The sequence below is a fragment of the Atheta coriaria genome, unplaced genomic scaffold (genome assembly GCF_025399875.1).
Source record: "Atheta coriaria isolate IRGN ID8LTWV9N9 unplaced genomic scaffold, Caltech_Dcor_3.1 hic_scaffold_4_pilon, whole genome shotgun sequence".
Lineage (NCBI taxonomy): Eukaryota > Metazoa > Arthropoda > Insecta > Coleoptera > Staphylinidae > Dalotia > Dalotia coriaria.
In genome coordinates this window covers 6,553,279-6,571,451 of record NW_027045446.1, presented here as the reverse complement: position 1 = coordinate 6,571,451, position 18,173 = coordinate 6,553,279, and the positions used below count along the sequence as shown (strand labels likewise).

The 18,173-nt window shown below is 37.1% G+C and overlaps 1 protein-coding gene across 1 annotated transcript; it reads left to right on the top strand.

Moving 5' to 3' along the window:
- Nucleotides 1–8,933: 8,933 nt before the first annotated feature.
- On the top strand, nucleotides 8,934–10,091 carry LOC135791098 (integrator complex subunit 12-like). Its single transcript, XM_065301417.1, has one exon. The coding sequence runs from the start codon at nucleotides 9,051–9,053 to the stop codon at nucleotides 9,843–9,845; it is 795 nt and encodes a 264-aa protein (XP_065157489.1). The 5' UTR covers nucleotides 8,934–9,050; the 3' UTR covers nucleotides 9,846–10,091.
- Nucleotides 10,092–18,173: the final 8,082 nt, after the last annotated feature.

Sequence of the window (18,173 nt, the reverse complement as noted above, 5' to 3'; positions counted from 1 at the left end):
CGAGCCGTTAAGCTTTTGACGACTAGATGAAAGCCGCCAAACGCCACCGGAACCACCCTTGTTTGCATGCTCTCCTGCATTATTTCGACGACGGTTTCGTTCATTTCAACCGTTGGGAAAGCAAACGTTCTAGGATCGTTTATAGGGATAATTATTATCTTTGTGGCACCTGCGTGAGAAAGTTAATTTCAGTTCACTCGTAGTGTGTTATTAACCTCAAGTGCAAAGACTAAACTATTATGAGGACAGTTTCTAGTTAAAAAAACGAGTAACCAGAATCAAACATCTAAAACATCTAAACATTTAAATAGATGATTAAAGTAATATATATGCTTAAAAGCAAAACTTGAATTCTTGAACTCTTGATTTAAATTGCTATCGAGCATCCAAATGGTTTTTATTTGTCAAAAAAGTAAAAAGTTTGGATGAATCTTTATCATGCACATTAATGATATAAAATAAATCAAAATTAATGTTATTTTACGAAACAAAAATGTTCGTTGGGAAAGCAAACGTTCTAGGATCGTTTATAGGGATAATTATTATCTTTGTGGCACCTGCGTGAGAAAGTTAATTTCAATTCACTCGTAGTGTGTTATTAACCTCAAGTGCAAAGACTAAACTATTATGAGGACAGTTTCTAGTTAAAAAAACGAGTGACCAGAATCCAACAACTAAAACATCCAAACATCTAAATACTGTACTCGTAGATATACTGTACTGTAATACTGTAAATACTGTAAATGATTAAAGTATATGCTTAAAAGCAAAACTTGAATTCTTGATTTAAATTGCTATCGAGCATCCAAATGGTTTTTATTTGTCAAAAAAGTAAAATTTTAGATAAATCTTTATCATGCACATTAAAGATATAAAATAAATCAAAATTATTATTATTTTACGAAACAAAAATAAAAATTAAATGTGAATAAACTGAAAGTTGCTATTTTATAAATGTAAGCTCATTGATATCCGGTTCAATGCGCAACCCTTCAAGACGCATGTGAGAACCAAGAAGAAACAATGATTGAAGAGATCGGAAAGCACATAAATGCTATAAATACCCTGTTGTCCCTCTATTCTTAAGGGATATATAAAATCTGATCAGGTGCAATGTACCAAAGTTAATTTTCCAGTCGAGCCTCTGTCATTCTACTATCTTCTTCATACCGTATGTTAAGAAACATAGTAAATCCTAATGAAAGTATCTACAAACATCCCGTTTTTCTCTTTTGACAGTTAAAATTAGTTAAAACTTTTTAATAATTTGATTGAAGATGATGTGGCGAAATGGTAATGGATGTTTAAAATATAATGTTTTGTTGTGTGGTGGGAGCAAGTATGTGGAAAATTATCCGGGTCATAGGGACGTTGCGACAGGTCGCAATCTGATATAATCTGAGCTCAGGGACGAAACCACCCTTGCGGTTTGTTTTCAGATGGAGCTGCGCCCTTTCGCGGGCTGGCCGAGCGGTTAATCTGAGCGCGTCTCAAGTCTTGTGGTGTGGTTGAAGCCGCGTCCGTGCCGGTATCATGTTTGTTCGACGTTTGCTGGGGGCGCCTTTAATCCGCACCCCGGCAACTGGTCGTTTAAAGGGCGCGGGCAGGGGCGCAGAGAAGAAAGACAACGCCAAACGGATTATCTTACAATAACATTATCGATTACAAGCGCCGCAACGAGTGCACTCTCACGGTCTTTAGGCGAGCGGGCGGCGGCGACCTTTCGTCGACGACATCGTTTAAGCGCGCATTTGTCTTGATCTTTCAAGTATTTGCGCAGACAAGCTTTAGGACAAGTTGAAATGCTCTTAAGATTCCGTTACATTCAAACTTTAGTAAGAAGCAACACTGAAGATCTAACTATAAATATAATTTGTTTTATGAAAACTTTAAATTTTACTCTACTAGCGACGAATGTTGCTTTTTCAGTTTTTGCTTTTGTCAAAAATCAAATACAAATACACTCATTGAGAAAAAAATCTGAATTAGAACCTTATCCCGTGCATATAAAAAACAAGCAAATGTATAAAATACAAATCAGTAAGGCACGACTTATGGCCTCCAACGATCCAAACAAACGAGAAAACAAGAAATGAGAAAAACGAAACGACCAAAAAGCCGATGGAATTCATTATGCCTCCTTACCCCTGTCTTTGCGCGCGACCTTACAAGCATTTTTGGAAAGAATGCGTCACGCCTGGATAATCAAAGGTTTATTACTACGTTGGGAAGGTGCTGCCTATGTAAGCATTTTGTAATTTTCTTGCAAAGTAATTTTCATTTGGATTTTTGTCATTTTCAATATCCAGGCGCTTTGCAAAAAAAGGATAGGAAGATGGATGTAATATACAAGTTATTAACGTTATATTAGGTCTTATTACATCAAATTAGGCATACAAAATTATGAACCGTGAAATATATCTTATTAAGCATGAAATGAAGGTTGGTAGGTAATAAATTCATTATTATTAAGAAAATAATTTAATATTAAGACGGTTTTAACATAAAAATCTTTAACTTTCAACATAAACAGGAATGCAAAATCAAAAAAAAAACTCGACCTTTATTTTTACAAAAATCGTTTCCTATTTTATCCAAAAATATTGCATAAAAGTAAATTCCTTCGACATGTCCTCAGAAAGTGCATGTTTACTTAGATGACGTGCTTTCAAGCACTCAACAGTGCTTTTTCCTTCCAATACTAACTTAACTAAACTCCAAAAACAAAAGCTAGGAAAGAAACCAATGGAAGAAGACAAAAGGAAAAGTAATATGCAAATTTTGCCTCCACGGGTTTTCTGCGACAGCGTTAGGGTGAATTGTTGCAGAGGTGAATTGCTAGGTCATGCGCTAGGCCTCGGCCCAAATCCGAGAATTGTGGTTTAGCTTTGGATTTGATTGGAATTAAATCTTCAGGAAAACAATACATTTAAGTGCGATCGCGGGTTTGTTGATTGCCGGCGTTAAACGGAGATTTACGGACGCGCCACGAGACGTCAGATCGAAACACAGGTCAGGTGGCATAATTTACATGCAAATAAGATTAGCGGCCGCGGCTCGAATTGGGAGGGCGCAAAACGTGCCGCCGACAGCGGGGGTGGGAGCGACGTCGAGCAAAGAACGAACAACGATCGCGCGAACGCTCAAATTCCACAACGTAATGGCTTTACGTCTTTTGATTTTTCCTTTTTGTTATACATCAGACGCAGGAACCTACCTTTCATACAGAGTGTTACTCATTTTAGTGTAAAGTAAAAGTAAGGCATATAGAACTTTATTAAAAGACTTGTTTATAAATTGGAGTATTTTCTATTTTTATATTTAAATTTAATTATAATTGTTTGTTGTTAAACTGGACAGAATTTATTCTTGTAACTATTTTTTATGTTAGTATTACGGGTTCTTCTCGTGACACTGACAAATCGTCGTGACGACGACGCCCCGACAACGCCGCCTAGCTTCAGTTTCCTCTTTCTACATTTTTTCATCATCGTCTTCGTCTTCGTCCTCACGGCAGTCGCCGACATCCGAACTCAAGCTCAAAACGCAGCGGACATAAAAATCCCTGCACCCAGCAAGATGTAAAAATCTCAAAAAGTAAAATAAAAGCGGGGCGCCCTACATAAAAAAATGCGAAAAATAAAATCACCGCGCGTTCGCGTAGTGAATATTTCAAACGAAAGTTGGCATGACAAGTTTATCTTGATATAAACAAACTTTTCCGGCTTCCTGCAGGCGGGTGGTCTCCGGCTTATGACCATAACTGTCGTCTGCAAGAAACAAGCTTGGCATTCGAAATCAGAACATCAAACGATCTATTACAATCGCTATGCGCGCAATTCCTGTTCGTTTCTTTTTTTCCGTCCGACGACATACGACCGACATATTTTTTGCTACCTTGATATGTCTTCATAAATCGTGGTCGAACCGAAAATATTTGCATTGTGAGTTTAAAATCTACCCAAACGAATAACAAATGATGGAGCACTTTGTGCCGATGTAGAATCAAAAAGAATCCAAAACAAAGATAAAGAATAAATTATTTTGGAAAAAAAGTCTAAATGATAACTCAGTTAAAAGTTTGAGCGTAGTTGAAATTTTCGATATTGTTTCGTCCAGCTTTACTGTGCAGCCAGAGAGCCAGATTTAGATCAAGATAGGCTTGGCGTTTTGTAAATTAGGCGGTTATTAATTAAATTTTCGCGGAAGCCGCTCCGACGGCTTGACTTATTGCGGCGACATTTTCCGCACGCGGACTTCATTTACAAATTAATCCTATACATCATCGCTAGCGCAGGGGTAGAATAAGTAATCACAGAGGTCTTAAAATATGAGGACATCAAGTGCGATAAACAATGACAAATACTGATAAGATTAGATTCGCACAAATATCAGAATAAAGCAAGGATTCATTTTGACATTATACAGATTACAATGAGAAATACTTCTGCAATAAAAACTACAATTTTTATTGGAACTCCAATAGCTTTGATATATTGAAGTCTGTGGTTTCAAATTATATTCACTATAAAATGTAAATTGCAATGTAATAGAACAACCATTAAAACCTCCCCGGTTCGAAATGTCCCGCCTGCCAATTTGTATAAATCTACGCCTTTGGAGTAATATAAACGCAATAACTCGGCTCGGGTTTTCATTCTCTCTCATCCCTCGGTCTCCCGAGTGCAACAAGACACGCGTTCATAGATTTATCTCTCCGCGATGCGTGTAAAACAAAGTAATAACAATATAAACGGCAACTATAAAATAATGTTTGACGATTTGCGTGTGCGAATATCCACGGTACTTTCGCGACTTTAAAGTGCCACCAAAGCAATGAATACTTCACTATAACGTTCAAACTCAAAAGGGTTTTGTCTTTGCCAACGTATGTGGTTAGCGTGCGTGCAAATAAAAGGCAAGATTGGACACACACCCGATGGGGTAGCGTATTCGGCGAGAATAAAGCAGGAACTCGGGCACTTCCTAGCTGCGAAAGAGCTATGGCTTCGTTTAAAATTACAATATAAACGCGATACACTCGAAGCGGTGAATAAATTCACCTCGGGTCTAATCCTTCAAGCTTTAAGGTCCTCGCGTCCTTCCACCACCGGCGGGGTGATAAATAAAAGAGCCCGCGGTTGGTTCGCCAGCGCGCACGCACTAAACTCAGCATACAAGTGGATTAATTTAAATTAATTAGATAAGGGCTGGAACGGACTCTAATTAGGGGTTGGCAGTCTTATGTGTGTGCGGGCGGCAAGGAGGTCTAATTGGAGACGTCGCGCATCTGCACGTCTAGAATTTTTCCGCTTTCAAATTACACTTTGCGGCGGTAGGTATTTAGCAAGGTGGACTTGCGATGGGGATTGCGCGACGTGCGGAAAGTGAACGGTGGACGTCCCTTGCTCATTAGGGAAAAATTGTTTCAAACATTACGCACGTCGGGCGAGCGGACAGCAAACGCGCAATTGATGAAAGTTTGCGGTGCGCTTTGTGTACGGGCGTGCGGTTTTTTTTGCACGCGAATGCCGGCAGCGCTTTGAATTATTCATATTTTGCAAATGACTTTTAACGCCTTCCGTTCATCCGGTGATGAACTATACAAACTTGCAAACGAACGCGCTTACAAAAAAGTTGGCAAAAAAGTTTGCGTTAAAAATCCGAATTATACCGAGATATTAATACCGTAAAAAAGTTAAAAAAAAAAGCGACAAGCCTTTAATTTATGTACATAGCTATAACATATTGCCAAATTTAATCAAAATAGTGATTGGTCAATATCGAAGCATCAAATAGCAAACATTTCGAGACGCGTTTCTGACTTATTTGCTGATTACACATGTATTACCATACAGTTCAAACAAATCAACAAGCATGACCTAATTACACACCTATTAGATTAGTTAGGTATAACACAAGTTATAATATTAATGAAGTCATTTTGTGCAACATAAAACAAAACGATATAAAATGAATTTAATTGTTTACTAATTACCTGTTTGATAATTATGACCCTGTATAGTATTGATAACATGCGTGGTTGGCAGCCGTGGCAAGCAATAATTCGCGCTATGTGTGCCATATTTCGCCGTCAGGTGTGCGTCGGCACACAATGTCGAACGTTCAAATGTCTAACGCCCGACGCCCGGCACCTCCGCCATTCGCCGACGTGCATGCTAAACACACGGGCAGTGGGTGGCGGGTGGCAGGCACGCATAGACGTTTAGAGAGATTATAGATGCGTGCTTGAATTAATGCGCATTACGAAATTCGACTGCATGAACGCGTTGCTTGCATGCCGGGCATATATCACGCGAAGAGAGTTAGAGGGTACCCATTTTAATATTGGCGAAATTATTACCAAATACACTAATTACACCCATAATATTAACATAACTAATATTATATGTTGTTTCTTGTACCTATATTAATTACGTTGAATTACTTTTCTCTTGATTATCTTTATTACAATTAGTAATATCAAGGTTTGTTACATAAACACATTGTATGCATGATGGGTGTTTGAAACAATTTGCGTATGCAAACGCTCTGTTTGTTGTTGTTATTACTATATTACACATTTTGCAAACTAAAGCTCACGTGAACGTTGACATTTCGGACGTTTACAAGCAACGTGAAATACGTGATGCGCTCGCGCTCGTTTGTAATTACTGCAATTACAACTTGCATCATTTCGTACTCCTGCATACTAATCGATTAATCATCTTTATGTATAATTAAAAAACCATTGTATTTTAAAAAATCTGAAAATACTCACAAAATAGTGAATTTTAATTAAATGATTGCTAACTAATTAGTTTTCGGGGTGAAATAAATGTTGCTCACTTCGAGAACAATTTCCAATACGTGGTTCGGATATTCAATGAAAGGTGATTGTGATTATAACTTCTTGATTAGATTATACTGAGTGCTCACGAGAATATTTACGAGCACTTCTGAGTATTATGTCTTTCATTGCCTCGTGATAATTTAGCTCATTTAATCAAGAATGTTTGACGCTACACTTTGTGGGAATCATTCGCAACCAGGATATGCCTCTCAGCCAACAACTGCACGCGCGTGATGTGATAATGCAAGTTTAAACACTTTGCGAGTTCCGTGCGCCGGACGTGCCTGCAGAACATTAACGAGCGTTTAAAAACATCAAACGTCACACGATCAAGATACGCGATTCGTTAACACTTGTATTGAATGGATGAAAATTAATATAATTATTCATCTTTATATAGATGGAGGAGTATGTACAGGAATATTTAATTTTTTAAGACCTACCCAGTATTACATATGGTGATAAACGTGCACATTTTAGTAAGTAATTTGTAGTCAAATTTAGTTTGGGCCATCAGCATAGTCAGCGAGATTAACTAAGAGAAAAATATTCTCCGTTATGGCCGGTTAGGAAATCTCGTTAAATCACATCCAACATCCAGCGCAACGCAAAACTCGCCGCTAACAAGATAGAAAAGTTTTGCTAATCTAAAACTAACCGACAAAACGAGCCGCGTGCATTCCGAGGTCTGAAATCCCACGCAACGCCGCCGGCGCCGATTTTATTTACACCGATCACGTATCTCGTTTCAGATCATCTATTATGCCCGAGCGTAATCCCGCAAGACTTATTGATACCATGTTTATGACCCGCGCGGCGGCTTCTGAACGTTGTGATATTATTTTAAAAAGTTTTCTCATAATGTCCCCGGGCATCATCATATATGACGGCAACGATCACAGCCCCTGGCATAAGAGACGACCGAATGTGGTCACACTTATTACATACTAATGATGTTCAGACTCGTGTCTTGTGACTGTGACATTCTGGTATCTCAGATCTGACTGAAGTTGAGACTCGAGTATCAAACATTGAGCTTTGAGCAAATCCTATGTAAGAATCTAAAAGCCTCCAAGGAGTTATAGAAAATCAGGAAATAAGAAAATTATTAACGGAAATATACGAATGTTTCTATCATGTGAAGAACTAATAAGCTCTCGCCTATTATTTTCTCTCTTTTATGTATTTTACTATCTACTATTATTTCCAAGTTACTGTGTGGGTTTGTTGTTTCTTGAAATGTCCATAGTGCTTGAAATCTATGCTACTTTCGCACGTGATCCACTATAGCTGCGGTTGAAAATGAAAAAGCGCGTTTTTTTTTTTGTATTTTGCTGGTGTTATTTAGGTCTTGCTGGATGTGCGTTGCGCGGTTATTGACATAAATAATAATACGATTGTTTGCGCGATGCGCTCTTCCCTGGGAAAACGACGTTGGGTGGGTGGTTAAAGAACGTTAGGAATGTATACGCGGATTTCACGCGCTCCCCAGGGTCGAAGATTATTGGTATTTCCAAAGAAATGGAATACAAGCGAATTTACTGTTGTAAAGTAACAAAACACAAAAAACAAACATAAATCTTGTGGTGTAATTTACAGGAATTTGTTTAGTATCAAAGCAGCAATCTGAAAAATAATTGGAAATTTATTATTTTTATTTAACAGCATAAGCTCCATATTTACGGACATGAATTTTATGTGAAAGTGTTGCTTCATTCATTGAATTCTTCAATAATTAAGATTTACTAAGCACAATAATGAGCCAGTGTAGTCTCAACTTTACATTTGTGTGTATATATATTTTACATACATAATAGTATAAGTATTTGAATATTTGTATTTTAAATCTTCCAAATTCGCTCGCATACTACTGGGAAATGTTTTGGTTTTATATTTGCGGTATATAAGGATATCACTGTCTTTTAAACATCTTTAACGCTTAAAAGTTTGGGTATAATTCGAAAACATATCTTTACTATTACATGAGAACTATATCTATATTTACAGTTATCCCTGTACTTAATTCGTTTCAGAGGTTTATAAGGAAACGGGGTATGTGGTGTTTATTTACTGCAGTTGTAGGTATTAAGATTCCCTCAGTATACTCGTACAGCTGTGTGTAGTTGCTAACCAAAACATCTCTAACCTCTCAAAGTGAACGCGCATCATCTGTGAAAATTTCTACAAAATAACGAAAATGAGTACACTCTCTGAACTAGACGCTTCATATTTAAAATCAATAAATGCACTACACTCCAAAGACCACCTACTCAATAGTAAACCATCGCTGCAAACGTATCTTGAAGAAGCAATTAAAAGCAAAACAGGCAAAGACTGCAACCTTACAGCTATGGTGCAAACTTTGATGAAACAATCAGGTGTAGAGATGTTAAATACGGCAATGGATGATGTCAAGGCAACTTCCACTTCAGATAATGAACTGGAATTGGATTTGTTACTGAAAGAAGACCTGGCTTGTGTAATTTGCCAAGGTATGGATGTTGGAGCTCGTAATCGATTACTTGAATGCTCTGACTGTCATGCACTTTACCATCAAGAATGCCATCAGCCTTCTGTAACACAACAGGAGGCAGATAATGCATGGGTTTGTGCAAGTTGTAAGGAAGTTAGAAAAGCAAAGAAGAGTCCCACACACTCTTCCTCTTCATCATCTACACATATTTCTTCTAAACCTAAAAGCAGTTCTAACTCACCAAGGCATTCGAGTGACAAGGGTGATAGAAGTGAAAGAGGTGATAGGAGTTCAAGTAGTGGATACAAATCAAGTTCATCAAGCTCATCTAAATCTGGTTCTAAGAGTGGATCAAGTAGTAGCAGTGGAAGCAAATCATCTTCATCATCAAGTAAAAGTAGTTCTTCAAAGCACACACCAGTTACTACAAGTAGCTCTATTGTAAGTGCTGATAAAAGGCTTCAGAACATGAAGAAAAAAGCTGCTAAGTTGCATGAGAAGAAGAAATTACCACGATGAATTAATTTAGACTATTAAAACATATATTTTGTCTTTTACTTTTTCAACTAGTTCTAAATTTAGAGCTAGATATTGACTGATGAACCGATGCTATAGACATGATGATATAGTTTTTGATTTTGTGTTCATTGACTGTTTCAACAGTTTTATACTAAAGTATATTGCATTAATGTATTACTAAACATACATTCATTCATTTTACTCAAATAAAGGTATACAGAGAAATAAATGAAAATTGTTGAAGAATTTGCACTAATGAATGAAAATAAATTAATGCCAGCTGGATAGCAGTCAAAACTTGCGAATTTTGTGCTACAATTCTGGGTTTAATATTAATGACTCACATTTCACATAATTATGCAATGCACTAATCTCCATCATTATAACGCATTTCCTATCAAAAGCTTCAAATTTAAACGCGTCGTACCAAAGCAAAGCTATCGACATTAATCTATCAACGTATAATTACGGACATCAAAACGCAACGAGGCGCCGCGCTGGCAAATAGCATCTCAAATTGGAAGAGCAGCGGGCAACATTGCGTAATAACTTTTGCGCTTGCGAACCAGAATCAAGTCGGTATCAACAAGCTAAAATCTCCAAATGCATAATCGATTTCACGTCGCCGTTAACGCGCGTCACCGTTTTATGGACGGCCGTTTATTTATTGTGATGGGCAACATATCATTAGAATATTAGTACTAGCACGGTTCATTGCTGATTCATGTCCGGGCATTTCAAGCTTCACGGCTTAGATATTAATTGTTTGGGTAGGTTTGGCATGTTATTGACTACGCCACTGATTTACGATGGTCATAAATATTCAACTGAAGGATGGAGACCAAAAGTACTTCAACATGAAACTATTCATGTATCATGATACAGGTTACTTATTTTAGTAACATAAAACATGCCCCAAATTATCGTAAAAAGAAAACTTACTGCTTGCCGACAGTCTGCTTTCTCGTTCAATGAACATTGATGCAAGTCACAACACCAAAACATAATGATTTATCACAATACGAGTATGCATACGTTACAACCACGAAACTGTTGCATGAATCAATTTTCTTACTTGATGTCAAACACGAGATATGTCAAAGTGTTAAATTGGCCGTAAGATGTGCGATATCAATCGACATTGACAATGCTATTGTTGTGTTTATTATTCTCAAGGTGAGATATTCCCAAATACACTCTTTACGTTAATAAAAAAAAACATGAAAACTATGGAATGAAACCATCATGCACGCTGCCCTATGTAGCCCCAAACTACCAGCAATAATGAAACTAGGAATCCCTAGTATTGCCTTCTGCCTTGTCCACAATAAGATCGAGTGGAAGATAGTTAATAATCGGGACTACTTAAATATGTAAAACCATTGTTTAGTTCGTTTTTAATGAATCACATCATAGCAAATTTTATATGAGTTCTGCATTGTCCGTTTGCGCATTGTGCACAAGTCTATACGCTACCGTTGCTGCTTGTTGTTGGGCGTTGTTGCATAATTTGCATATTAACTACTTTTTATTTCCGCATTTGCGTACGCTACGCTTGCGTTCCGCGTCGACTTGTATTCCGATGAGTGCCCGTTATCCGCAAGTTTTTTGTGCTTTTTTCTGCTGCCTCTCCCGCGCCGACAATGACGCCGGCAATTTTATAAATACAAATTTCATGCGAATAAAACGCGGTCGTCGGGAAACTAATCTAAACAAGCAAAGTAATTAAAATTAATACTTTCCTGTGCCACCAGTTTATTTCTACGAACCGTCCAGAGAATTGCAGACAACAGCAACATATTATGAAATAGTTTTAGCATTTCGAATAAATAAAATTTACACTGCTTACTTTGCACAACGTCTAACTTTTAAAATATTTCAATTTTAAATACGTTACAGTTACGTTTACAGACAATGAGAAAATGCAAATATGAAATATATTCGCTTCACATCTTTGCCTTACAGTTACTTTGTTAAATATGAAATTTCTGCATCAGTTTCGCCTGCTTTGAAACGTAGCTCGTAGTTTTTAATATAACGAATTAGTCGACTTGCAATCACTTAAAATGCTAAATATTTATTACTCTCGTGAGGTTCTAGTACTAGGCACAAAACTGCGTCGCTCGAGGATCTGAATTGAGAACTTGGATAATTTTGAGCTGGCGTGTCGCGACGCCCAACTTGATGTTAACTAAGGAGACGCCACTCTTGAGATTAATTTTATTTTATGTCAAGTTTTGTTAAGAAGTTAAATTTTTATAAATTATTACTACAATTTTTATAATGCGCCATTTTAATTTTTGCGAAAAATGATTTGGCTTTGCATTGAATTATAATTATTGAAAAATGGCACATACATTTATCATTTCGACATGAGTGGCTCTCTTATCGTCGAGGACTAATGAAACAAAGACTTTTCGGACTTCCATTCTTCATAACCCTTCAGTTTTTATACATACCCAATGCCCTTACTGCGTATTGTAAAACTGAAGTTCGTTCCAAAAAACACTCAGCGACTACGAAACACTAAAGAAACACTAAAATACCAAAACAGCAAAAGGGTAGTACCGAGTGTGCCAACTCTCTCGAAGACCATTCATCGCTTAAGTGCGAAATGGTTCTTAAAATATTTATCCAAAGGCGCTTATTGAGTTAACGCGTTGAACTCGCTACGGGCGAACAGGACGAAAAATTCGAATGACTCGAGTGCCAAGACTAACACAACCCGAATATGAGACGTTCGTGGACGTGTTCGTTTTTGGGACGAGTGTGTGGATGAACTGTAATGTAATTACACACGGCACGTTTATTCATTTACTTGAAAATTCAACGTCCGGCTGCTGGTATTTGCACTGTAAGTAATAAGATATCCGCGAGGCTTTTAATTAATTTCCGTGAAAGCCGAGAATAGTTGACGGCATGGCAAAAGTTCAAGTGTATAAATGTTTTGCGTTGTCCCGGTCATCTCGACTGGAACATGCTTTGTTATCGCAAATATTCTGCGTTCCATTAAAGATATTAGAAATTTGAGTACAAACGAGTTGAATTTCATAAATTTCACAGGCAATCAACAACATTTATCGATTTTTTGAATGTTGTATAGATAAACACGCACTCATGCGATGTAAGACGTCTGATATTTTCATCCCGACACCGACGTTGTAAGCATCCTTAAGGCTAAGTTAATTTTATCTGAAACAATGTAATTACTGCAAGCCGCTTCGCGCCAGGCGGCGGTTGTTGGTTGCTGTGGGTGATAAGGAGCCGGTCTTATCAAGCGCTCAGAGCACGCACTTTAATGTAATAAACGTAATTTACAAAACGACGACGAGCTGCAGAGCGCCGCCGACAATTTAAACGACATGCCAGTGCTCTCGGCGCCGTTCGCATCCTGCCAGTCATGTTGGTCTTCAAACACGAAGCAAAAACGATAGGGCAACGATAGCCACCCTCACCCAGGACATGACTGTCAGCGTTGAGGCGAAGCGGCGCGCAGAAAATTCTTGACGTAGTTTATCGCGACTTAATCTTTCGCTTCTGAACGTCGTCGTTCGGGATTTTATTGCGGCACCGGCGCAAGACGTATATTACCGTCTTGGCGGACGCTCGGATGGTCATAATGCCAGGATGAGAGCTTCATTGCTTCATTTTCGCGCTGGAATCCGAGAATTACAAGGCGCTCATGGGACAATTTCTACCTGAAGACAAGAAATGCCAGAAAGTGACTAGCACTAACAAGAAAGATGAACAAATTAATTTGGTGGCGATAAACCTAAAAAAAGGTTCTATGCTTTCATTATATATGAGAATGAACATTGCATATGTAGTTTGGTTTACAAAATAACTTAAAATAATGTTGCATATTTTTTTAATCCACCATAATATAGTTTGTATATTTTTATAAAAAAAATTAGCGTTAGAGCTAGCCATTTGATACAATTAAAAAGTGGTCCACACCAGCGGTCCCATGGCAATAATTTGTTTATAAAACCAATTGAGACAACGGCATTTTCCATTTTGCATTTTGCAGCCGGCGTCGTCGGCGGCTATTTAAACGAATATGTATGGCCTTTAGAGAGTGGGCTTTTTGCGGCCGGCGCGTCGACGACATAAAACGCAGTTCGATCTTTTCCGAGGGGAAATTTAGCTCGGTTTTTCGCCCGCCGCTTGGCGTGACTGGACATTGAATTACAGAAATCCCATGGTAAACACGGCGCACGCATCGAAAGCCAACCATCGCATAATTACATTTTCTGTTTGCGTTTGCGTTCGCGTTTGTTCCATTGATGCCCGGCGCCTCCACAGAGCGACCGGAATTGGGACTTTTTAATAAAAACCGCTTGTTTAATATTTATTCTAACCAACAGGGTAGGTATTAATTAGACACATAAACAATTATTAACTTTAAAATAACTACAAATGCATTTTAAAATTGCAATAAAAAGTTTCTCAAAACTAGTTTTGTTTCGGAAATGGTCTATATTGGATTTTCAGTGGATTAACAAGTAATCAAACAATTGCCTCAATATTTGCTTACTCGAAACTGAAATAAAACACTTTTTGCATGCACTGCAGTAAAAGCGGTTGTGAATGCGCTTTTCGTCGGTTTCTCACTCCCTGGCGTCCATATATCGTCGTTGTGGAAATAACTGCCACGCTATGTAAATTAATGGATTCATTTTGTACGCTTGAAAAATTCAGATTTCCCATCTAGCCGGCATTCTTTTTGAGCGCGCGCAAAAACGGCGAAAAAATTGCGACAGCCGCCCCTCGGCCCCAGATATATACTGTCACTCAGTCAAAAAATATTCGGAGCGCGAGTATCCGCTGATGCTTCTTCTATTTGCGTTTACTTTCACGCATACAAATGTATAGGTGTATGCCGGAGCGCTTTTCTTTTTTCCTTCAATTAATCATCCGGTACATTTCCTTTATAAACACTTCGAGCGGATGAATGAAGTGCGGACGGAGCGTGTAATTAAACATAAAAAAGCAACGAGTTAATCTCATCGATTCGTTAATGAAAATTACATGAAACCGTGTGCATATTTAAATGTTTTATTTATATTAAATTAAAAACATAAATATTGTGAAATTTTAATGCGTTAAGATCAAACATTCAGATTATTCATTGTGGTTTGCCAGTTTTTAATGGTATGTTTGTAAACTGAAACCAAAACTCAAATACAAATAATATCAAATATCATTGCAGCAAACTTGAAATAAACGATAATAATATAGACAACTGATATACCTTCAGTCGAATTTCAATAGTCTAAAAATTTATAACTTGTTTATATCATGTTTTCTTTTGTTTAAAGTCAGGTAGTTTTGGGATAAGTGATGATATAAGATCCTCGCCCAAATTATATAGTATATATTCAGTGATAGTGTAATGTCTGTTAATAATGCCTTGATAATTCGATTAAACTCTGCCGAGGTCGTCGCTGCCCAACCCCCGAGCACCAAACGAACGACAACATTACCGAAACTTACACCTTACACTCGAAGCCTATCCTTTTGTGAAAGGGTGCTCCGGTCGTCTTGCTAGTAACTACGTGTAGTTAGCACTATAAAGCTATACAACAACAAACTAATGTGTTGCTGGGGCCTTAAACCAAGTCTGTTGGGGCCTTGGGTTTCGTCTTTACACCGCACATATATTTACAAATTGCCATTTGGAAATTAGAGTTTATTAAATTATAACTTGGCTAGTCATGGACACTTAGTTCTTGCTTCCAGCTTGTTGCATCTTCAGCAGCAACCAAGACGCTGTTCACCTAATTAGCTATTGTGTTTGGTTGTCACGAGTACAGCTTAAATGATTACAGCGAACGTTCCAGACGCTGTTGATATACATCATTGTAGTTGCAGTAAGTGCTAATGCCTGATATAGATATTAACGTACAAGCAACAATGAACGAGTATAGACAATTTACAACCACATGGAAGATCTATTATCACAAAGATTCGCGGGGTATAAACTAGGAAACAATGGAATCTTCAGTGTGAAGGCAGGGATGTAAGCTTTAAACGTAAAAAGAGAAACACGAGTTAAGCTCGGAGAAAGCCGCTGATTTCAATCTCAATCAAAATTCATTACAAGCTATATTAATCAATGTAATCAAGACCTGACAATCTTGGCGCTCGACTAAAACAATATTCTGCTTGTCACGTTTGTTATAGCAGATATGATTGATTTGTTGGTTTGTTAGTATAGTTATTGTTTAAATTTAATTCTCTAGTTCTATCTCGACATCGTGTTTGTAATATTAATTAAGTATAAATATATTGTCATTAATTGCGAATGTGACCTTGGAAATAATAGAGAATTATCTTTGGAGATATTCTTGTCGCCAAGACGATAAACCGCAGAATAATAAGTGAATATTCTGTATTTGAAATGATAAACTTTCCAAAATTATTTATTATGACACATGTCGTCTACTTGTCCTTAGTAATCAATTTGCCAGGAGTAACATTAAAAATATTCAAAGTTGATGTCTCACACATCCCGATCCGCAAGCTCTCCTCATCATCGCGGTCCCTTTTACATTTTAAATCTCGGCCGAAATTGCCCGAACACAAAACGCGTCTCACCGCCATATATTTTATAAATAAGTCATAAAATATTCAGGGTGAGGAGCGAGGTTGAGCGTGCACATGCTTTTAAGTGCTGAGACTGGCCACGCCAACGGTTAAAACTCAAGCTTCTGCACACCATTCCCGACCGCCGCCCTATTGGATTGTGGGTAATATGAATAAAAACAAGGTTCGAAGGGGTAAAGCAGCGCGCGCTCTAACGAAACCGCTGGTTAATGTTTGCAAATGTTAGGCTGAAATAAGAGATACTAGGATAATAATGTGCACTACATGCGGATAACTGCTAAAATTATTTACAGAAATGGATTTGCACACTGTGCTCAAAATTTTAGTTTAGTGCAATATTCGCAATGTATATTTTGAAAACGTTATAATATTTTAATTTTTGTGTAGACTAAGCCGGTACTGTGTGTAATCGGTGGTTGGGCGAACGTGGCAAATAAGGTTTTTAATTAATAACCAAAGTTCAAAGTTTAATGACGATATATATTAACAAAGCACGTTTATATCTGGTGTTATACAGTGGAGCATACGCAAAACTGTACATTCTTTATTGTTTGCATAATTAATTATTTATTTTGCACTAGATAAAACGTAATATATTTATTGTATTTACGGAAATTTATAATCAATCAAAATATTTATTTTAGTTTTATAGCCAGACCAACAAACATATATTTTATGATATGTGAAGTAAATAAATATTTTATCAATTTTGATAAATAGATAAGAATGTCACAAACAGAAATTGTGATTTTTTTTAGTTTTGTGCAATTGTCTCATCTGTTTTTTTAAATAAACTTTTGGAAATAGCAGGGCAAAATGAGAAGAAATAAAAATATGTATTGAAATTCATGCGTGAAAACTCAGGAAGGTAAATAATACTGCGATGGCATGATAATGGATAGATAAAATAAAATACAAAAAGTAGAAGTTCGTTTTGTGTACTTTTAAAAAAATCTTTGTTGACTTTTTTTATATATTTGTTTTGCTGCAATGCGTCCAATTGAGTATCCTTCGCTGTTGTTGGGTATAAGCGCAGAGTAATTATTTATAAATTGCGACGTTTTGAGCATCCTCAAAAAAATCCTGAAAAATTGTCGGAATGAATTATTGATTGATCGAAGCGCTCGATTTATTTATGCGCCAGAGTTTTGTGTTTCTTGCTCGTTTTGCGTCTGGAAATACTGAAATGGAGAACAAACGAAAACCAAAACAACTTTGGACGGGAAAAAATAATGCAACATTGTAACTGATAGCGCACAACAAAAGAATAAATCTATGCCGAGCAAAATGAGCAATGTACGATTCAATTGGATTTAAGAAAATAAATAAGAAAATTTTTATATCGTAGAACACAATTCTGTGCTTTAAATATACTTGATTTCCTTAAATATAATTTTTCCGTTAATGCTTTTCATAGTCTGTTGAATATTTTTTCAAGAACTACAATTATTCTTTTATTAATGTGATTATATTTTTCCACCTATTTAAATACAAACCATCCGTAGATTTTTTTATTTTAAATTGTTGTAATGTGATTTTTGTATATTTATTTTGTGGTGTAAAAAAGTTCTACCCCTGAGGGTTCATCCGTGCCTCCCGCTCCAATCGTAGAATGTGTAACGTGGCACAGTTTTCCTTGGCGAAGGCGCCAGGCGCGCAAGCGGTTGAAATCTCACATTAAAAATCCATTAGCGTTTTGCTGAACGCGTTTAAAACACA